General features: G+C 42.4%; 1 protein-coding gene across 1 annotated transcript in view; it reads left to right on the top strand.

Moving 5' to 3' along the window:
- The first annotated feature begins 306 nt into the window (after positions 1-306).
- GALNT5 (polypeptide N-acetylgalactosaminyltransferase 5) overlaps positions 307-23,877 on the top strand; it is a 43,103-nt gene continuing 19,532 nt past the window's right edge. Inside the window, exons 1-3 of the mRNA XM_069574379.1 lie at positions 307-2,266; positions 16,253-16,419; positions 18,088-18,207. Of these exons, the coding sequence (XP_069430480.1) occupies positions 819-2,266; positions 16,253-16,419; positions 18,088-18,207 (1,735 nt within the window). The 5' untranslated portion in view covers positions 307-818. The remainder of the gene's footprint in view (positions 2,267-16,252; positions 16,420-18,087; positions 18,208-23,877) is intronic.

Below are 23,877 nucleotides of genomic sequence, written 5' to 3'. Positions count from 1 at the left end.
ATAGATGAATTTGCTTAAAACAAAAAGCTGACTTCCAAAGAAACATTTTGATTACCCGGCCCCAAAGAGGCATTCTGAATAATCAAACACCATTCTCTGGTAAGGAGGATTGCCCGGACCCTTCTCTAAGCTCTTACCTCTCAAAGCTGAAACATGGAGGCCAATAATTGCTGGGGCAAATTGCTTGGAGAGCTGGGTACAACAGGGTTAATAAACAGGACTGTGGTAGGTGGGGTTACAAACCAGGAACACATGCCCTCCGAGTTAGATAGCTTTCTTTAATTGCTCTGAAAACAAACACACTCTCACATAACACGGAAGGTGAGAGCTGAATGAAGTTTTCTGGGTAATGGCTTGAAATGTTTTCCTTATGAGAAGTGGTGTTGAGTTACAGTGTGCAGACCAAGAACTGGGAGGAGAGAAGCCGCAGCCCCATCCGGGCCCCCACCTTTCCTGGGGCTTGTAGGGAGGTGGACGTGTGCTCGTGGAGATGAGATGAGTGATCTGTTGAACTGTCTGGTGGCTGGAATCGACTGCTCCCAGAGTGACCAAAGGGCAGTATCAAGCAGGGCTTCTCCAGGGGCCAGCTGAGCAGGAACGGATGCTCTGCTGTGAAATGCCACGCAGGCAGAGACTGACAAGCAGTAGGAGCTGAGCTCTCCCCTTGGACGGCTGCTTCCTGCTGTGTTCACGGGAGGGGGGCGCTTTCTGGCAACTTGGCTGCTGCAGCTACTGCTACTGCTACTACTTCAGCTCCCTTTCCACTCAAGGTAAGCAGGCTCAGAGGGAGGGCAGGCTGCAAGGGAAGCCTTTGTACCATGAACAAGATCCGAAAGTTTTTCCGAGGAAGTGGGAGAGTCCTGGCATTTATATTTGCAGCTTCTGTCATCTGGCTGCTCTTTGACATGGCAGCTCTCCGCCTCTCATTCAGCGAGATCAACACTCAGATCCTGAAGGAAGACATTGTTCGGAGGGAGCGGGTAGGGTTCAGAGTTCAGTCAGACCAGGTAAAGAGCCTTGACAGCAGCAGGACGGAGATGAAGCCCCCACCAAAGGGACACGGGAAGGGCATGTGGGGCGAAGAGAATTTTAGGAAGACTGAGGAGAGTAAGCTCAAGGTCGAGGATGATTTGGACCAAACCCAAAAGGAAAGAAAAGTACAGAACGCCCCGGGAAGAGGCAAGGTTGCGCCTTTGTGGCATCCTGCATATAGGCAGACTCACCCAGTGACTTTTACCAAGTGGGAGACAGAGGGGCGAGACATCCAACCTGCAGTTTCCTCTCACCCCATGACACCAGAGCAAACGACAATTCAGGGGCTTGAGAAAACTCCATTCATTGCAGCAAGGGGAACTCCACTGGCCAAAATATCTGTGCACACAGGACCTGTCAGTATGAACAAGCAGGGCCCGAAGAGCCATGGTCTCAACAGTGACACATCAAAGCAAGCAGCTGAGAGGTACCCGGATGTGACCACCAGTCTTAGTAGATCAAAGCAGCAGTACCAGGCAGGAGTAAATAAAAGGACCTACTCTGCCAGCCCACCAGTGCCAAGACCCAGGGAAGCCATAGCCTTAAATAAAACTGAGACTCAGAGCAAAGAATTGAATGCAAATAAACACAAAGCCAATAAGAACCTTACCTTTTCCAAGTTCATTGCCAATTCAGATCGCTTAAAGAAGCCATCTATTAATAAGCTACAGTGGGGAGGCTTGCTGAAGGATGACGGAGGCAAGGTGGCTGATGGGAAGAAACTCAATTTGTCTGAAAGCCATGTTGTAATTATAACCAAGGAGGAGGAGCTAAAGACAGATACCAAAGACATCCCCAATTCCAACACCACAACTACATCTACTATAGTATCGGGCAAAAGCCAAGAGAAACACATTGGCATGAAGAGCAATGAGGCATCTTTCTCTTCACTTGCTCTACAGAGAGCAGCAGTGTCTCAAACCAGTCAAGCCTTAACTCGGGGACAGGAGCTAGGAAGGACCAACTTAACTGCCAAGACCCAGCCTGCACGACTCAACCAAAGTCAGACAAAAGCCCTTTCACCTGAAGATGACGGAATGCACCGTGTGTTAAGAATTGATGTGACGCTTTCTCCAAGGGACCCCAAAGCTCCAGGTCAGTTTGGACGTCCAGTCGTTGTTCCCCACGGAAAAGAGAAGGAAGTGGAAAGAAGATGGAAAGAAGGAAACTTCAATGTCTACCTCAGCGATTTGATCCCAGTGGACAGAGCCATTGAAGACACAAGACCTGCTGGGTAAGATCCATTTCTCTTCTCTTTCCTCAGCCCCAGGTATTTTGGGTCTTATACAGAAAAGATTTATTTTTAGATAACTCTGTGTGATTTTTGGTTGCCTAGAGAGTTAGAGAAATAGTAATCACTAGGCAGAGTTCAGATAGTCTACCATCCTCCCAGAGAAAATTCTGCCATCAGCAGACCCAATGAACTCTCTTGATTCCTTTGCTTCTCTGAGACTTTGGCCCTCATCCCTGTTAGCTCATGGTTCTGTTCCCTTTTCTGTATTGAAAACCTACTAAAATGATGAGAGGAGCTCAATTTCTAATAAGGTGTGTATGAATGGTAGAGCTTAAAATGTAATTTCATTAAAACAGTGACAATGAAGTGAATTCTCAATTTTGGAATTCTCAATTTTGGAACTTTTTATTACTAGCACGTTTGTCAGGAGTCTATTTGGAAAAGGGGCGTGGAAAAGGAGCCTTCTAGGCCTCTCTGGAATCATATTTTAAGCAGCAGAATTCTGCCTAATTGGGAGTAATGATTATCACAATAGCAAGTAAAGAAGTGACTCTACTCCCTAGAATTTAATAGCCTTTAGAGATGAGGATGGTAGATAGCTCAGGAGCTCGGTGATGCAGGAATAATAATGTTGGAAAAAGTCAATCAGCTAATAAGTAGCAAACACCTGCAAGACGCACAAGAATATATTTTATATTTCTAGAGTTTCACTATTTATGAAGCAACTGCATACAAATCACATGGATTTCATAAGAGCCCTACAAAGGAGGTGGCACATATTATGGGTTCAAATGAGCAAATGAGAATACTCAGAGACTAAATCACTTTCCCAAAGTAATCGAGCTCTACTGCTGCCCAATGAGTCTTCATGAACCAGGTTTTAAAGAATTAAATTCCTGTAACAAAAAGGTAGATCACAGAACCTGATCTGATTCAAACATAGTTGGTTCCTGGCTCTTTTCAGCTCACTCATAAGTGAAGGTATGAACCATATGTTATAGCCTCATGTTTAATTCCCATTGATTGTTAATACAGCTCCATACATGCCTTGATATTCGATTCCTGAGCCAAATAATGTTTGCCAAGAAGTTGAAATTAGGGAGTGTCAAGATTCAGACTTACTACATGTAGTATGTAAATAATGCCTTTGTTTGGCCTCTGTAAAAGTAAACAACTCTTCTTTGTGATCTGGATATCAGTGTTACTAGGAAGAAGGCAGACAGAGATGTGCCTGCATTCATACTGCTAGGAAGGGCCTCGTTGTTGTGATGTTAATCATTTTCAGCTCTTAGCCATTGACAGATGTCTATCGGCCATGCATTAATCACCTGTTTAGAACAAGCACTCTGCCATTCATGTTCCTCTCCCTGGTGAAACTCACAACCTTGAGGAGAACTCAAATATACCTAACATCCCAAAATAAAAATGAAGAAACTGAGGCCCTGGGAGGTTGTATTGTCTGTGTTCATAGAGCTAGTAATTGTAGAGAAATGATTAAAATACATGCTCAAAATTATGTTGTGCTATTGATTGCCCATCTTTCGCTAATTACTACTACAAAAAATCCCCCAAATTGTGTTGGACCAGCTCTGATCTGAAATCCTGTATATCACCTGTCAAATATATCACATATATTTATGATATACCATATCACTATACTGGGGCTTTGCATGTGCCACAGTGATAAAGAATCTGCCTGCCAACGCAGGAGACAGAAAAGGCAGGTTTGATCCCTAGGTCAGGAAGTTCCCTGGAGTAGGAAATGGCTACCCACTCCAGGATTCCTGCCTGGGAAATCTCATGGACAGAAGAGCCTGGTGGACATGGACATGGACAGAAGAGTCCCTGGGGCCCCAAAGAGTCGGACACAGCTGAGCAACTGAACACACACACATATCACTAAATTACTACGTATATTCACTACATATGGCAAATTCACATATGCCAGTATACAGCATATACTATATATGCCACTATGAATGGCATATTACTATACATACCCTATGTAGCATATACTATATGGCCATATACTATCCATGGCAACTTTCAATACAAAATGCCAGGGAATGAAGTAGTAAAGTAGCTTTATTTTAATATCCCTTCTGTGGTCTGGCAGACTGCTATGGAGCTTGGGGAAAAAATCAGACACTGCACAGAAGTCCAGGCTTCAGTTCCAAACCAGAGAAAGGGCAATTGTATGAGAGCCAAAGCAAGCAATAATGATGTTATCGTGCATATGATTTATTGGAGGCTCAATGGCTTCTAGTGCTTGTTATTTTCTAAAATTTGATCTCTGGAAGCTAAGGGTTGCTGCCCAGGAAAGTCACAGTCAGGCTCTCTTTTCTGAAGGAGGCTGTCCCAACTGTAGGAGAAAGTGACACGTGTGCTTGAGAGCATGAGTCAGACAGCGTGTGGCCAGGGCCCCTCCCTCTTATCACACAACCTACCTTGGCTAAATATAGGTGCCCCTAGCAAGCTGCCTATCTGATGCTCTACTTTTCCAACAGGATGGAGGTGACAGTTTAACCAACAGGGATCCTATGTACAGAGCCCCTTTTGTGCCATTCTTTCAGGAAATAGAATAGATTATTTTTCTTTTCTTTTATCCAAACACTGACTACAACTATGTGCAAATTATGTTTTCAAATGGATAAAGGTTGGAAGAAAATATAAGCGAAAAACATTTGATTCTTCAGGTTGGCATGATTTAAAGTTTTCTTATTTTGATTTTATTTTTTTTTTCCAGCTTTGCTCAAAAGGTATATGAGATGCTTGTAAGTACACACTTACAAGATTTTTTGAGATAATAATTTTTAAAAGTCTGCACGGGGGAAATTGCTATAGACTATAGTAAGAATATATGTATGTGTGTGTGAAAGAGAAGAGGGGGAGAAGAGAAAAGAAAGAAATACATACGAATGCAGAAGAACTGGGCTTAAAATTAGTTGCAGTAACAATCCACTGAAACCTTTAAAGTTTAAGAGATCTGGGGACTATCTCCCTTACTGCTTCTCTCATTTCCCCCAAATTTGTATCATAACTGGCTATTGAATATACATTGAATCAAAACAAGGATTAAGAACCATAGGTTTGCTGGTATGTTTGTTTTGATTTAGTTGCCCGCTGGTAAGGATAATAAGTAGTTACTAGTTCTTAAGAATGATGATTTAACTGATATGCTAGGATGAGAGTAACATAGAGAAGAGAGAAGCAGGATTTCTAGGACAACTTCTGCTATTGTTCTAAAATCAGACTCTTTTTGAAACCTGCTCTTCCTTCCTTTTCTCCTGAGTCCCAAAGAACCATTGTAAGGTGTTGAGACGCAGTAATGGCCTTTTTCAAAAGCACAAACCCCTTTCTGTCATCAGCATTATTTTACTGTCCTTTTTAGTGCCACCCAGATTTCTACCCCTTGCCCTGTGGCTATCACTTATGGTGTGTGCCAATCTCTCCAATGTGGGCCTTCAGCATAAGGATAGTTAGTCTCATGATCTTTTTCTACACATCAAGTCATTACTACCACTGATGTTCTTCTTAACTGGTCCCTTCCACAGCTTCCTACTGTCCTCACCTTGCAGTCTTCACCATTTCTCTCCAAACATCTTATCCTGACATTGCTTAACATCTAACTGTATCTCATCTCCACCTGTACCGTGATTTGACTGTAACCTCTGTGCTTCAGGGACGAGGGACCCTGGTGGGCTGCTGTCTATGGGGTCACACACAGATGGACACGACTGAAGCGACTTAGCAGCAGCAGCAGCAGCAGCAGCAGCTCTGTGCTTCAGTGACCCTTAATTCTCTTGTTGTTACTAAAACACTTCTTACTAAGTGCTCTTCAGTAGCCAGAGCCTTGAGAATCTGTTTCACCTTGTCAGTGAAATGCAAAGCTTCAGGAAGAAACTCTGTCGCTTACTTCATTTTGTATCCCCTTAGCACAGAGCACCAGTGTGAAGAACCCACCTGCCAGTGCAGGAGATAGGGGTCTGACGCCTACGTTGGGAAGACCCCCTGGAGGAGGAAATGGCAATGCACTCCAGCATTCTTGCCTGGGAAATCCCATGGACAGAAGGAACCTGGAGGGCTCCATCCACGGGTTCTCAAAATAGTCAGACACGACTTAGTGCCTAAACAACAACAGAACTGAGCACAGGGCTGGGCACTCAAAAGATTCAAGTTTATGCAATGTGGTTTTAAAGACAAGTTTCTCTCAAATGAATTTTGAAAATTGATGCTATTTCTAAAAAAAATGAATGATAGATATCTATTCAAATTAGGTTTGTGAGAAGTCATTTTACAAATTAGTAATAATGACTTAATAGTAACTTCCTAATTTTTCATTTTGGATATATAGAATATGTTAGTGTCTTGTTTAAGGTAAATATGTCCTCTTCTAACACTATGATCTATTCATTGTCATGTTTATTTACTAATTCATATTTCTGTTGTTTGTCTTGCATTTTAATGTTTTGATTTTCAATAGATGAAAATCTCCTTGCTTCATTCATAAGAAAGTTTTCTGCCCGTCAGTAAAATGCAATTTCATTTTTGCCTAGAATTTTTGCCTATAAAATATGCTTCAAATAAAATATTTTTTGACAGTCATTTCACATTTCCATATTTAACCCTTTCTTTATAAAAAGATAATCCTTGCAGTTCCTACTCGTATTGAAGCTTGGTTTAGCCAGCAATAATCAATACACCCACACAAGATTTACTAAGACAGGGTCCTGCCTACTGGAAATGCAAGCCAATTCACCTTAAAGAGGTCTGTCCTGTGGCCTGCAGCTAGAGGGAAGATGAAACTCCAAAAAGGAACCTATTTTAAGAGTGCACTTCCTGAATCTGCATTTAGAGAAAAATGACTCAAGGACACATTTGCTGCCAGCATTTAGTTTTTTAGAGGACAGTAAGAATTATAGCATGCTCCTCTAGCGCTGCTACGATGTCATGATGTTAGTCGATTGTTTAATTTAATTCTTTGCTTTTCCTACAGTATTCTGGCAAGCCCCTCAATAAAGCAATTAAAATGGGACTATTCTCTTAGCCCAGAGCTGGGACTGTCAACCAATAATTTGATTCCTTCCTACACAGCTAAAGAGAGTTTTCTTTTGGCACATATGAAAAGCAAAAGATAGCACCGTGCATTTGCCACAAACCAGTCTAATACGGAGGGAAAAGAAAAACCTTTCTAGATCCTTAATTTTTGTCCCCCCTGTTCTTCCAATCCTCGTGAGGTCAAAACCCACAACTAATGAATTACTAGAGGAGGAGCTTGAAGAGAGACAATAGACCGATCACATAGCTCTGCACACTTTTGGCTTCTAAATGTGTGTATCAGGCTGGAAGAAAAAGAAACGTAACAGCGAAATGAAGCTCAATATCCTTAATTTTACATTGGATTAAAATTTCCGTTGGTGAAATGAGATAGCTTTTGTGATTTCAGTGATAGGAGAACATTATGTAAAACTGACTGGAAAAGCTATGAGATCTCCCTAAGAAACCAAACAAGGGCAGGGGAGAAGAAAATCTCAGAAGATGGATTTTAATAGGTTGTTTCCTGCTTTTTCTTCTATAAATGTACACAAAGCAATGCTGCACGTTGCTTTTGAATTGTGTGTGTGTGCGTGTGTTAGAGGCCAGTGTGCCATTTCACTAAAAAGCTGTGTCTGAAAGCTGGAAATACACAGCAGAGTTTGTTTAAAAGGTGCAAGATAGACCATAACAAAACAAAGGTTAAATGTGGCCAAAAGATGACTATAGAGTTTTTGATGTTTTTAGTTATCACACTCTCCTCACAATTAGGGGGGTGATAAGGAGAGAAATGATCAGAAGGTATAAAACATACTTCTGCTACTGACTTGAAGAGAAGAAAACAGGTGAAAAATGACTAATTAGTGTAAAACTGAGAAATAGTAAAGCAACTCAATGACTCTGTCTCCTAAATACAGCCAAAGACCTAGAAATATTTATGGGAGAAAGGAATTAGCAAATGTAGAAATTTGAACCTGTGTACACTTCTTTGTCAGAGAAGGCAATGGCACCCCACTCCAGTTATCCTGCCTGGAAAATCCCATAGACAGAGGAGCCTGGTAGGCTGTGGTCCATGGGGTTGCTAAGAGTTGGACACAACTGAGCGACTTCGCTTTCTTTTTTCACTTTCATGCATTGGAGAAGGCAATGGCAACCCACTCCAGCGCTCTTGCCTGGAGAATCCCAGGGATGGCAGAGCCTGGTGGGCTGCCCTCTATGGGTTTGCACAGAATAGGACACGACTGAAGCGACTTAACAGCACACTTCCTTGTACAGACCTCATCTAAGGCCCAGTTTAACCATCATAAAATAATTCATTGAATTCTTACAGTGATATTGCAGTGAGTACTCTTGTCCCATAAAATAGCTTTCTTTTGGGCTGTTCTGGGTGAACCATTCAGAGCAGAGTTTCCTAAAAAGAGAACGGTTTCAGGTCAAGGCTCAGAAAATTGGGGGGAAAACAGCAATGTTTAGAATCTCTGTTTTGTTGTTTGCTTTCAGAAGAAAGGGAGCATTTTAGAATCTTCTCTATGTTAAAAAAAATCTGTATTATTCTACACTAAAATGCATTCTAAATTGGCCCCACTTCTAAAACATTAGTGTATGGATATGTGTGAGAAGGAGCTATAGAGAGAGAAGCAGAGTATTCATAAAGGGCTTTACTACTTGCCTTCTCATTTGTTCCTTAAACCCATTCCTCAAGACAGGTACTGCCACCATCCCAGCTTCACCTTAAGAGAAGCTGAGACTCAGGGAGGAGGCTGAGGTCTCAGATGACAGCAGGTGAGGTGATTGGGGCAGTTCATTCTATTCCACATCTGTTTGCTCATTGCTTGTCATAACCTGGGCAGCTGGGACCTTTCACCTTCCATGCACATCATCTCATCTGATCCTTAAAACAGCCATACCAGATTGATAGAGTGATACAGATGAGCGAACAAAGCACAGAGAAGGGTAACTTGCCCAGGGACTCACAGCTCATGTATGACAAGCTTGGGATCCAACCCTTAGTCTTCTGGTTCTCCTCACTCAGCAGTAATTCTATACCCCAGGCTGGCTCTCACGTTGACACCTGCTCTGCCCTCGTGGCAACCATCCTATCTCCACCTCTCCCGAGGCTGTCCAGGTCTCTGTCAATAAGGGATCTCTCCCTTGCTAAGCCTCACCAAAATAGTGCCTATTTATGTTCCATGTAGTGATTGTGTATGTGTGTGTGTGTGTGTGTGCATTTGTGTGTTTTATATGTGTGTGTTTATTCTAACCAATCCTCACAGCCACATTATGAAAGACACACTTTCGTATGTGATTTACAGGTCAGAAAAGTGAGACTCCGAAAGAATAAATGATAGATCTGCTGTCCCAGCAACCTAATAGCAGATTCGCAGTTCAAAAGAAAGTTTTCTGTCCAATCCTAATACTCTTTCCATTGGATACAGCCCCTCTCTCCTTTGTTTCCCTATAATCATATGACTTGAGCAGAAATTAAAACAGCTGTCTTCATTGTACTTGGGAGGGGGTGGGGAACAGAGTCAGAAGTATTTGAGGAGAATTAGTTTTGCACATCAGTTATCTCGTCAGGGAGAAAATTTATAGGAAATCATCTTCTATTCAGCATTAAGCAAAGATGATTATTTAAAACTGCCCAACAACCACAGCTTAGCAATGAACAAATACCTCTGAGCTCCTTTCTACTCTGCCATCTCACATCTGAGCATAGATCCTGCCTTCAAGGCAAATAGAACAAAATGTTCCTCGGAAGTAGAGTGAACTACTCGGGCAAGGATGGGAAAGGCTGAGCCTGGCCTGAGAGAGGGCACAAGTGTTTGAGCTGCAAACTGAAGGGAGTTAAAGACATAAGGGGAGGGGGTAAAAAGAGTGATCCATTGAGAAACTGAGTTGGGTGCGCCGGCCCCGCGGTGGGGCCGTGTGCCGCTCGTTGCCTACCGCGGCCCGCGCCTCCCCCCTCCGCGTCGGGGGAGGGTCCCGCTGGGCCCCGCCGGGCGTCCGGCAGGTGGGGGGCCGTGTGCGTGCGGCCGGCCCCCGTGGTGTGAGCCCTGGGGGAAGGGGGGCTGAGACTGGGGAGAGCAGAGAGGGTGGAAATGAGACCATAGAACTAACCATGAGTCCAGATCAAGTAGGACCTTGTTAAAGTGCTTCAAGGACCGATGGGAAAATACCCAAAGACTTAAAACCCCAAACAACAATTTAATTTACCTTTTCTCAGATGTCTTCTGACCCAAAGGGAAGCGCTAATGGGTGAATGAGGCTAAAATTGCATAGAGCATCACAGAATATTAACATTAGATAAAACTTCCTTCAAAAGATCTCGAATCCCACCCCTTACATTACAGAGAAGGCTGGGGAGGGAAGTGACTTGCCCAAGGTCCTAGGACCCTCCAGGAGAGACAGAACTACCTTCAAGGTGCCCTAACCTCAACCTAGAACTATTTCTGTTACATCATGCCACCTCCTGCTCTCCCCCCTCCCATCCATCCCCGCTCTGACAGCTGCCTGCTCAATAGACTATTGTCAAAGTGGAGAATGCTGTGGCTGGTGACTTCTATTTCTAAGCCTGAGTCCAGTAGTTTTGACAGGTAGACGGTTGCCTCAGGACTACAGATTCAGCCTTTGGAGTGTGAGTAAAGTCTTCTCACTTGGTAATCACAGGCGATTCTGATTAAATGTCAGGGCTGGGCTTCCCTGGTGGCTCAGATGGTAAAGAAACTGCCTGCAGTGTGGGAGACCTGGGTTCTATCCCTGGGTTGTGGCGATCCCCTGGAGGAGGGGGTGGCAAACCACTCCAGTATTCTTGCTTAGAGAAACCTATAGGCAGAGGAGCCTGGTGGGCTACAAATCATGGGGTCACAAAGAGTTGGACACAACTAAGTGACTAAGCACAGCACAGTCTACCCTTGAAAGAACAAAACCTGAAAGTAAAAGTTTTATAGAACAACTGTACCTCCTTATCAGTGAGAAGAATAGAAGAAGCCTGGATAATTCTAAGGTCTTACAGAAAAGAATATAATTCTGGACAGAGCTCCTCAGATAGATGCTCTATTCTCTTTCTGATCCTCCCGAAGATACCAGAGCTTGGGGAGGGAAGGCCCCAGAACGCTCACACTGAGGCAGTAGTTGAATTGCAAATAAAAGCTGACAGCATATTCTCCTCAACCTTCTGTTCAAACCTGTGAACACTGAGACTTGACCCACATAGTCCATTTTGACTGTTTTGGAATAAAAATGAAAAATTCATAGACATGAGGGAATATTATCATCCTCTCAATCATCTGATTTAAAACCTTTATTCGATAGGATACATTCAAAGCAGTTCAGTGGCTGAGCCTTCGGCACACACAAGGCAAGAAGGCAAAACACATCACTTTCTGAGTCTCTTGGTAAATGACAAGTCCTAGATGGATTTGGATTAAAGGATTGCCTGGGAAAAGGGCAGTGCACCCCGTCAAAATGTGTGCATGTTTTGTGGATAATCATATGACCTTGCTGTTTTTGTTTTTTCTTTTTACCATGTATTTTACCATTTCTTTTACCATGTACTTTCTTTTCATAAGGTATTTTTATCTCCATTGTCTCATCAAATTTTCACAGACAGGCTGTGATGAAGACACTGTAATTTCATCCTGAAAATGAGGAAACTGAGGTTCTGAAAAGTTCTGACTTGCCTATAGTCATGCAGTCAGGATCAGAAAGGTCTAAATCCTGAGTTCCTTGTCATCCTTCTCAAGTCCAGGGTGTGTCTGTCTCACCACAGTAGTGTATCCACAGTGGGCAGGACAGTGGAGTCCCCACATTAGTCTCCATTTGTTCTGAGTACTTGAATTGACGATAGCAATCTTTGGGTCAATTTGTAAGTCTAGCACAAGGTCTGCAGACTCTAAACACCTCACTTGTGCCATGCATGGGCATATAGGAAACAAATATGATTTCTTAACCTCAAAAAAGATTTTAAACTCAGAAGCATCTTGTATTAACTTACACTTTACCTGAGCTGCAACTCTTCCTTCCAATATAGCAGAAAGGTTTCCAACGGGCAAATTGGAGGAAAGGAAATTTGCTTCAGTTGGGTCAGTGTAGGACAACATTTAAATAGTTTCACCACCTATGGAAAATCGATGACTGTCAGTGTGTAAGAATGATGTGAGTTAATAAGACCTAAAGACTTTCTAGTTTGACACATTGTGCCTTTCAACAAAACGAGCATGTTGGGTTTTCTAGACACCTAGAAACATGTTTAACCTGTTTAGTAATGCAGAAAACCAGGTAGCTTTATATGTAGAGTGGCCCACCATCTCAGCCACCCAAACCAAGACATGCTACAAGCTTTGTATTTGAACCTCCCCCACTCCCACATTGCCTTCTGTGTCCCTCTTCCACATCTTGAATGTCACCCTCTTTTCCAGGGACCATATGACCTGTAAACATAATCTTCCATAGGATCACCCTCAATGTAATTCCCCAAATGCGTCTAAAATATATTCTTGTTCATAACCGGCAGAGGGGCCATCTTCTGGGATAGAAATCTACATATTCATCTATTGAAATTCTTCATGATCAGTGCTGATGGGGAAATTAAAGCATCACCTAAGATTGAGAGGTGAGGAAGGACAGATTATTTGATGAAGAGTGCTGCCTTTCCCAAACCTCTCAAATTTCTGACGGTTCTGTCAACTTCTAATTTCAGAGTGGTTCACATTACCTCCTAGAACTTTCTTCTAAAAGAGACCAAAACTCTACTGAATTATACTGTGAAAAGATCCATCGACTTTAGCCTGCTTGCTTAATTCTCCCCAATGTATTTTCATTTGTAATTAGATGTTTCTGAAGTCAACCACATTTTAATGATAAGACAACTTTGGGACTTCACAACTAAGGCTTGTTGATTCACATAGCTCAGGCAGAATTTATGCAGCTGACCCTTCCTTTTTATAACTGATTTATTTTTTTTCAGGGACAAATGTAAAGAATATTTAGGTGTGAAATGAGTATTTCCCATTCATTTACACTATAAAATTAGAGATGAGGGAGTCACAGGAGGTCATTGATGTTTTCTATACTCTTCTTTCATTCAGGCTAGTCAACTCGTCTTCGCTTTACTTTCTCTTACCCAACCTAGAGCCTAAGGTGGACTATTTAACCATGCTACACTAGTACCTTCAAAATCTTCCACCACTTTTGTTTCTACCTCATTTTCTCTGATGATCCCTAGATCTGGATTAAACCGTCTGTTCACATTTCCATACACAGCCTTCCTAATGAATGGTGCTGGGTAGGTCATTTAACTTCTCAAGCTTCAGTCTGCTCTGTTTGAAGAACAATATAATAGTATGCATTTCAAGTAGTTGTTAAAAAGATTGAATTTATGTACATAATAGTATTTTACCAGCTGTAAGTTCAGTTCAGTTCAGTCGCTCAGTCATGTCCGACTCTTTGTGACCCCATGAATCGAAGCACGCCAGGCCTCCCTGTCCATCACCAACTCCTGGAGTTCACTCAGACTCACGTCCATCGAGTCAGTGATGCCATCCAGCCATCTCATCCTCTGTCGTCCCCTTCTCCTCCTGCCCCCAATCCCTCCCAGCATCACAGTCTTTTCCAATGAGTCAACTCTTCGCATGAGGGGGCCAAAGTACTGGAGTTTCAGCTTTAGCATCATTCCCTCCAAAGAAATCCCAGGGCTGATCTCCTTCAGAATGGACTGGTTGGATCTCCTTGCAGTCCAAGGGACTCTCAAGAGTCTTCTCCAACACCACAGTTCAAAAGCATCAATTCTTCGGCGCTCTGCCTTCTTCACAGTCCAACTCTCACACCCACACGTGACCACAGGAAAAGCCATAGCCTTGACTAGACGGACCTTAGTCGGTTGAGTAATGTCTCTACTTTTGAATAAGCCATCTAGGTTGGTCATAACTTTTCTTCCAAGGAGTGAGCGTCTTTTAATTTCATGGCTGCAATCACCATCTGCAGTGATTTTGGAGCCCCCCAAAATATACCAACTGTAAAGTGCCATGCAAATGTGTTTTTTCTACTCATCTATTGTTTGTGGACTAAGCACAGTGCCATTATGTTGTCTCACAGAAATGTCTGCTTCCACAAAATGCCACATCTACTGCCAGCTGCTTTTATTCTTGTGGACTTATGACTTCCTGAATAGCTATTACTGGAGCCAAACTGGACTAGAGCTTGAGTCCCAACTCCACCATTGACTAGCAGTATAATCATGGCATAGTCTCCCCATGATTTCAATTGTTCTTCTATAAAGAGGGAAGAAGAGATGCTGTTGGTTTGAGGTTTAAATGAAATAATGCAGAAGGCTGATAATATTATTTATGATCATCATAATTTAATTATTGCATTACAGAGAGTATCTGAGTTAGAAAAATGGCAAATACTCTTTATGAGTGTCCACTGGGTACCGTCATGTGGAGAGTTACCCAGGCAGGAGATGGAAGACTGCCAGTAGTGAGGCTTGATGCACTTCAGGGTATGGAGAAAACCCAAGACCAATTATAACCCACCTGAATACCAGCTCCCACTATAGTCATGTTCTCATTTCCATGCCAGCAAAATTATTTCAACTGTGGCTACCCTGGAGCAAAAAGAGTCTCAGAAAGGACCCCTTAAATAGATACAGAAGCTACCTATTTAAGAGTTTAAGTAGTATATAATACATATCATATATATCCATAAATACATTCACATGCAGTGGGAAAGAATATTTCCTTTGGCACTTGGCAAAAGGCCAATTGAGAAGGCAATCATAAACTGCTTTGTAGCATTAAGTGAATTAATGTTAATTAAGTAACATTAAATAAGAGAATAGGAATGTTCTCTTGTGGTCTATAACTTAATTAGGAAAGCAGTAGCTACCATTTGGTGAATTCCTGGGACTAGAAACTGGGCTAGATATTTTATTTACGTGCATTCTCACTAAGCTGTAAATCTCTTTTCAATAAGACATGTTACCTCATTTTCCAGATGAGGAAACTGAGGCACAGAAAGATTAAGTAAAGAATCTAGATGACAATTTGAAAAATTTTGTTGGTGAGCTTCAAAATAGTGTCTTAACCACCTATAAAGCTGGTGTCCTTTCCATGACAGGGTGATGTCTTCACAGGAAGTTCTCATGCCTTGCACGGTTAGGCCTCTTAGCAACAATTGTCATTGGGCCAATGCCCGAAGCAACAGGTTTGATCCCTCAGTGGAGAAGATCCCCTGGAGAAGGAAATGGCTACCCACTTCAGTATTCTTGCCTGAGAAATCCCATGGACATAGGAGTCTGGCAGGCTACAGTCCATGGGTTTGCCAAAAAGACAGAAATAACTTCGCAACTAAACAAAACCAAAAATCCTTCCTATGCTCTTTATTTGTAACTCTTTCCAACAAAAGTGCACAAGAAAATCATCATATAGATAGATGCACTGATAGATAGATGGTGTGTGCATGCTAAGTCACTTCAGTCACGTCGGACTTTTCGCAACCCTATGGCCAGTGGCCAGCCATGCTCCTCTGTCCATGGAATTCTCCAGGCAAGAATACTGGAGTGGGTTGCCATGCCCTTCTCCAAGATAGATGATAGATAAACATAAAGAAATAGATAGATTGTAGATGGATGGATGGATAGATAGGTGGGTAGATAGATGATTGATAGATAGACAGATAACTTGAGTGTATGTGTATTTACACACAATTGCACCTTGTGGATTTTTCTTAGAGGACTTACAACAAGAAACATTTATTTTCTCATAGTTCTAGAGCCTGGAAGGGCACCAGCGGGTTGGGTTTCTGTGAGGCCTCTTTCCTCAACTTGTAGACAGTCACCTCTCTCTGTGTCCTCAGAGAGAGAGACAGAGAAAGAGCTCCATTTCTGCCGTCTTTTCTTCTTGTACCTTGTGGATCTTGGCACACTTTTTGTGCTCTGCTTCTGTTCTGGCCCAGGTGTGCAGAGCAACTTGTTCACAATAACCTCCCAACCACCAGCGTCATCATGTGCTTTGTGGACGAGGTGTGGTCCACTCTCCTGAGGTCTGTGCATAGCGTCCTCAACCGCTCTCCTCCCCACCTCATCAAGGAGATTCTACTAGTGGATGACTTCAGCACCAAAGGTAAGAAAACTACCCCCTGGAAAATCAAAGTTTGATGTGAGGCAATAACTGTTCAGATACAAAAATTATAGGATAATTTGATAAGGAATGAATGTTTTATAAATGCCCAATCATTGTTTGATATTGTGGCTTAGAGGCCTAAGTCCGAACATCTGTGGATTACAGAAAGTCAGCTCAACCATCCATGGCCTTGTCCAGCTAGTCACCGCAGACTCTCCTTCAGCTGTGACTTCTCTGCTGTGTAGGAGTGATTTTCTAATTACAGGTCTTTGGAGATGGGTACTTTGAGGTTCTGGAGACCAGAAGATGTTCTCTACAATTGCATAAAAACCTTTTAATGAAATCTAACAAGCAAAGATGCCACAATTAACAGTTAGTTATAGAAGACAATGAAATGTAAGCCCTATGGCTTCTGCTTTATTATATGTTCAGCTAAGGGTTGAGAAGACAAGTTGCCAATGGGACCAGAAAAATGAGGTTCCAACAGAGTTTAAAGGCAGAATTCACCACTGTCTTTACTTCTTTGTTTCTTACAGTGAAGAATCTCTCTCTTTGGACTGTAAAAAACCGGGTATGTAAGTGGTCCCATGACTGCCAAAGGTCCTAGACCACAGTATAAAAATCCCCAAATGCAACACAATCCAGAAAAACTTAAAAAGTAGCAAAGAGACAGCAACCTTAATAGAACACTTCAGTCTTGGTCATGACAACAAGGACATGAGCCAGTTCTCACTTCTCTCTCTTAGAGTGCCTACCAGGGTCACACTGAGCTCCAGGAGCAGGGAGATATATAAGGAAAACTGGTTGAAAACTTTGAGAAGTAGTCTTGAAAGCATCAACAGAAATAAAATCTAGTTACCAAGCAGATAACAGTCCCTTTAGGAATGGCCTATTCAGATTTTGTGGCCCTGAAGGATCTATGCTGCTGCTACTGCTGCTAAGTCACTTCAGTCGTGTACGACTCTGTGCAACCCCATAGACAGCAGCCCACAAGGCTCTCCCATCCCTGGGATTCTCCAGGTAAGAACACTGGAGTGGGTGAAGGATCTGTGAAGTCCTCTTTAAGAGAAAGATGACGCAATTGGTAGGAAAGCGAGCAGCAGAAGTATTCACAGAAGCCATTCCTACCTGGGATATGTCAATTGCTTAATCATACATAGAAATAACTGTAAGCTACATAAATATACCACCACCCCCCTACAAAGAGCAAGAGAGCAGAGGTGTGATGGAGAGGGTGTCATAGTAGGAAGTGACAATCGTCTTAGCCAATTGCAGTTGCAATATCTTTCTTTTGCAAATTTTTCCATTTGCATACCATGCATAGCGTCTCTCCTAGGTCTTAGAAGAGGCCTTTACAAGGGGAAAAGTTTGTGCAGAAACTGAGCTTCATTTATTTCAAGGTAAATTTGTACCTGTCCTGACAAATGCTCAGAAAAAGTAAGTCTTCCTCTTGGTAACTCACCTACACTGAAAGGCAGATTTGAGTTTTAGGAAAACAGAAACTTAGAGTATTGAACCCAGACAAAAATCCATCTAAGAAAATGACATCATGGCTCAAAGGATAAAATATAGTGACTATGGTAAATATCATAGTTTTGGGTATTTGATCTGGTCTTATCCAGATCTTATTTTTAAAGTATTTCCTTGTCTAATTTCTCCCTGATGTAGACTACCTAAAAGATAACTTGGATAAATACATGTCTCAGTTTCCAAAAGTTCGGATTCTTCGCCTCAAAGAGAGACATGGCTTAATAAGAGCCAGGCTGGCAGGGGCACAAAAGGCAACAGGTAAGAAGCTGCTAATTTTTTGTTTAGGCTACTACATCTTTATTTTGGTTTAATCTTTTCCAAATACATATCAAATTTGAAATAATAGTACAATGAGCACTCCTATGTCCATCATTTCATTCCAGCAGTTTCTAACTTTTTGCAATATGTATCCCACTAAACTATTTTAATGATACACTGAGGGGTCACAATGCTGAAAAACTCCAGCTAGGTACATTTTAATTACTTGCCACTATTCACTAGAGGGCATATTCCCAAACTATCACAGAAGGACATTCTTTTTCCTAATTAACATTGTTGTGGACCCCTTTATGAATGATAATAAAAATGAATTACCTAAAAAAGAAATGGGAAAAATATATAACTATATACACAATTATATATACATATATCTAGATATATACATAATTACATATATGTGGGTGTGTATCTATTTTAACACTCATATATATGAAGTAGACAACAAATTAACAATTACTCTGGCAAACTGCTGTGACGTTTCAAAACATGTGTTCTCAATTTCTGTCCCTGTCTCCCTATGGATGGCAGTGTCTATGACCCACACCTAGAGCAGCAATAATGGAGGGCTGATTTCTGAGTGTAGAAAGAGGCAGAAAGATCTATTTGAATGGAATTAGTAATAGACTCATCTAAGGATAAATTTAGTGGCCCTAAAGTGCACCTGAACGCTGTGGGGAGTTTAAGGAAATTCAAGGTCCTGCACCAGCTTTAGTTCAGTTCAGTTCAGTTGCTCAGTCGTGTCCAACTCTTTGCAACCCCATGAAGTACAGCACACCAGTCCTCCCTGTCCATCACCAACTCCCGGAGTTCCCTCAAACTCATGTCCATTGAGTCGGTGATGCCATCCAACCATCTCATCCTCTGTCATCCCCTTCTCCTCCGGCCCTCAATCTTTCCCAGCATCAGGAGCTTTGCAAATGAGTCAGCTCTTCGCATCAGGTGGCCAGAGAATTGGAGTTTCAGCTTCAACATCTCTCCTTCCAATGAACACCCAGGACTGATCTCCTTTAGGATGGATTGGTTGGATCTCCTTGAAGTCCAGGGGACTCTCAAGAGTCTTCTCCAACACCACAGTTCAAAAGCATCAGTTCTTCAGTGCCCAGCTTTCTTCACAGTCCGACTGTCACATCCATACATGACTACTGGAAAAACCATAGCTTTGTCTAGACAAATACCTTTGCTGACAAAGTCACGTCTCTGCTTTTTAATATGCTGTCTAGGCTGGTCATACCTTTGCTGACAAAGTCACGTCTCTGCTTTTTAATATGCTGTCTAGGCTGGTCATAACTTTTCTTCTAAGCAGTAAGCATCTTTTAATTTCATGGCTGCAATCACCATCTGCAGTCATTCTGGAGCCCCCTAAAATAAAGTCAGCCACTATTTCCGCTGTTTCCCCATCTATTTGCCATGAAGTGATGGGATCGGATGCCATGATCTTCGTTTTCTGAATGTTGAGCTTTAAGCCAACTTTTTCACTCTCCTCTTTCACTTTCATCAAGAGGCCCTTTAGTTCTTCTTTGCTTTCTGCCATAAGGGTGGTGTCATCTGCATATCTGAGGTTATTGATATTTCTCCCAACAATCTTAATTCCAGCTTGTGCTTCTTCCAGCCCAGCATTTCTCATGATGTACTCTTCATATAATTTAAATAAAAAGAGTGACAATATACAGCCTTGACGTACTCCTTTTCCTATTTGGAACCAGTCTGTTGTTCCATGTCCAGTTCTAGCTGTTGCTTCCTGACCTGCATACACGTTTCTCAAGAGGCAGGTCAGGTGGTCTGGTATTCCCATCTCTTTCAGAATTTTCCACAGTTTATTGTGATCCACACAGTCAAAGGCTTTGGCATAGTCAATAAAGCAGAAATAGATGTTTTTCTGGAACTCTTTTGCTTTTTCCATGATCCAGCAGATGTTGGCAATTTGATCTCTGGTTCCTCTGCCTTTTCTAAAACCAGCTTGAACATCTGGAAGTTCAAGGTTCATGTATTGCTGAAGCCTGGCATGGAGAACTTTGAGCATTACTTTACTAGCATGCGAGATGAGTGCAATTGTGCGGTAGTTTGAGCATTCTTTGGCATTGCCTTTCTTTGGAATTGAAATGAAAACTGACCATTTCCAGTCCTGTGGCCACTGCTGGGTTTTCCAAATTTGCTGGCATATTGAGCGCAGCACTTTCACAGCATCATCTTTTAGGATCTGAAATAGCTCAACTGGAATTTCATTACCTCCACTAGCTTTGTTTGTAGTGATGCTTTCTAAGGCCCACTTGACTTCACATTCCAGGATATCTGGCTCTAGGTGATTGATCACACCATCGTGGTTATCTAAGTCTTGAAGATCTTTTTTGTATAGTTCTTCTGTGTGTTCTTGCCACCTCTTCTTAATATCTTCTGCTTCTGTTAGTCCATACCATTTCTGTCCTTTATTGAGCCCATCTTTGCATGAAATGTTCCCTTGGTATCTCTAATTTTCTTGAAGAGATCTCTAGCCTTTCCCATTCTATCGTTTTCCTCTATTTCTTTGCATTGATCACTGAGGAAGGCTTTCTTATCTCTCCTGGCTACTCCTTGGAACTCTGCATTCAGATGCTTATATCTTTCCCTTTCTCCTTTGCTTTTTGTTTCTCTTCTTTTCTCAGCTATTTGTTAGGCCTCCTCAGACAGCCATTTTGCCTTTTTGCATTTCTTTTTCTTGGAGATGGTCTTCATCCTTATCTCTAGTGCAATGTTAGCCAAGGCTGTAATTCAGGGACTGTTCAGGGCCCTCATTGAGCAGGGCTGACCAGGCTAGTGAGTCCTCCCAAACTCCCCTGGAGCACTCCCCAGCTCTCACAGGTAGAGTACAGGCAGTAGATGGCTCTGGGTCTGAAGAGTCTCTGTAATCAGAGATTCGCATTGATGCCACTGCAGAATATTTTCTAGAATGCATAACCAAAGAGATCAAAGATAAGAACTGAATCCAGAATCTGATAGGCCTTGAGCTACTGATTTATCCTTTAGGATTCAGGGGAAAAAGAAGAGGAACCACAAGCAAGGTTGAGATCAGCTAGTCAAGGACATGGGAGAAGGCAATGGCACCCCACTCCAGTACTCTTGCCTGGAAACTCCCATGGACAGAGGAGCCTGGTAGGCTGCAGTCCATGGGGTCGCAAAGAGTTGGACACGACTGACTGACTTCACTTTCACTTTTTACTTTCATGCATTGGAGAAGGAAATGGCAACCCACTCCAGTGTTCTTGCCTGGAGAATCCCAGGGACAGGGGAGCCTGGTGGGCTGCTGTCTATAGGGTCGCACAGAATCAGACATGACTGAAGCAACTTAGCAGCAGTAGCAGTAGCTGCAGTCAAGGACATGCAGAAGCAGAAGTCGAGTTGGCCCCATTTTGGTCTCAGAGTACTATCAGGCTTTCTGAGAGTCTTTTAGAGTATTCCACAAAGAAATAAGGACAAATCTGTAACTCTCTAACTTCAAGCAATGTCCACTCCACATTCAGGCTCCAGGGCATGATAGATTTTTCTCTCTGGTTCAGTCATCAGTTGTTTACTGTGAATGAGGAATTAGGTCAAGCTGGATTTCAAAAATTAAAAGACAGGCCTTGGTCAGTGGGTCTCAAGGGAAAGTCTTTTACATAAAGGCAACAGAAGTAAAAAGAAAAGAGGTAATTTAGATACAAAAAACAAGCCAGATATCATGATAGTGTTGAACACACCAAGCCAGTTATAACCCTGACTAGAGCAGCCTGCAGGTGGGCAGGTTTAATAGTGCTCTGATTCTGGAGGGTCACAGTAGAGATCAGATTCTCATTTCCTATATAAAATGGCAGTTAGCAAAATAGCTGTAATGCTGTGAGCATTCCAAAGAGTCAGTTGGCTAATTTTAAATATGTGGACAACAAGTGACATCTAACTTGTGGCCAATGCTGACATTCCCTGAAGAGCAACAGTCCTTTTATAAATTTCTACAGCTCGTTTCTTCTGCAGGTCAAACAGGTAGCTTCCTTAGCATCACTTATAAATCATTCTTTAAACTTAAGTAGGTAGCAGGTCCACATTCGTCAAGGAACTCTAGACACAACAGTATCACCAACTGGTGCTAACAGCAGTATCCTAAGCTGGTCAGCTAAATCTAAGCGGGATCAAAGCTCAACAAGGAGCCAAAGCTATTTGGCACAATGAGCATGTCTGAGTTGGCACAAAGAGCATGTCTGAGTTGGCACAAAAAATTGAAAACCAAGTAAGTTACAAGCAAACCCATCTGCAAACAATCCAGTATGTCTGGAATCTACTCTCAGAACAACCTTCCAGGTAGTTGTCAATATGGAGTTAGTTATTTTGAGCTCTAGCCTGAACAATCATTGAAAACCTGTCATCATAATAGCTATCTATCAGGAATCTAGGTATTAAGTATACTTTAGAAATATCTCCATAAGGTAAAGCTCAAAGAGATTAAGTAATCTATCCAATGTGGCCAAGAAAAGCAGAGCTATGATGAAGGCAGTTCTGGGGAAATTCAATCCTATGTTATTTCACCATGCCCACAAGTGGGAAAATATATGCACATTTGAGGATCCCTCTTGCTGCCACTGAGGACTGAAGAAGTAGATCCAGACCCTTTGACCCAGTAAACCGCCATGGAGATAGAGAAAGGCAATCTAGTAGAGACTAGACTCTTTAAACGCCCGGACTGAATGGACCAGGAGTAGGAGTGGTGAGACAGAAGACTGTCTTTTGTACATTCTATACAGCTAGACCATTTGTGTTTAGTTGCTCAATCTTGTTTGACTCTTTGTGACGCCATGGACTATAGCCCCTGCCAGGCTCCTCTGTATATGGGAATTCTCCAGGTAAGAATACTAGAGTGGGTTGCCATGCCCTCCTCCAGGGGATCTTCTCAACCCAGGGATCAAACCCAGGTCTCCTGCATTGCAGGCAGATTCTTTCCCATCTGGGCCACCAAGGAAGCCCAATAGGACCTAGCAAACATACTTGTATGCCCTGTACACCTAGATGAACCCTAAAAGCCTTCCCAGGATAGGGAGAGGTCTATGCAACAGGGCACCCTTAGGAAACAATAGCTTCCATTATCAAGCAATCCATAACTCCTGGAAAACAGGAAACCCCCCTCAATCCCAGCATGATCAGGAGATGTAACTGCACCTCCAAGAGTAGTGGATGTGGTGGGGAGGGGGCTTCTGGCTAGCACAGCCTGTTCCTATTTAAAGAGACATCTCAAGACCACTTCCCATAAAGACTTTGGCTAAGGTTAGTCCCTTCACCTTTATGCAAAAATTCCATTGTTAATCAGGTAATTAGTAAGATCTATTCATTAAGAAGTAGTTTAGAGATTTCAGTGGATAATAATCTATTATCCAGGTATTTATTTGCACCTTTTTCTTTGCCTGCTGCTGTCTTCTGCTTTTATTTTAAGCTTTCCCATACTCATATCTCTGTCTCTTTCTCATTTGCGGGGGTGGCGGGGGGGGAGGGGAGAGGCAAGAGGGTGTATGCAGATATTTTCTAGTATCGGGCTGCAAGTAGTTTTGCAAACTTGGCAAAGTTGCCTAAGTGTTTCATTCCTCTTAAATGCGGATAAAACTTAGACCTACACTTCAAGTTTGTCACAAGGATAAACCTTAAATAGGACAATAA

This window comes from Ovis canadensis, chromosome 2 (genome assembly GCF_042477335.2).
Source record: "Ovis canadensis isolate MfBH-ARS-UI-01 breed Bighorn chromosome 2, ARS-UI_OviCan_v2, whole genome shotgun sequence".
In the NCBI taxonomy this organism is placed as follows: Eukaryota; Metazoa; Chordata; class Mammalia; order Artiodactyla; family Bovidae; genus Ovis; species Ovis canadensis.
The sequence above is the reverse complement of the archived record's forward strand: the minus strand, read 5'-3'. Positions and strand labels throughout refer to the sequence as shown.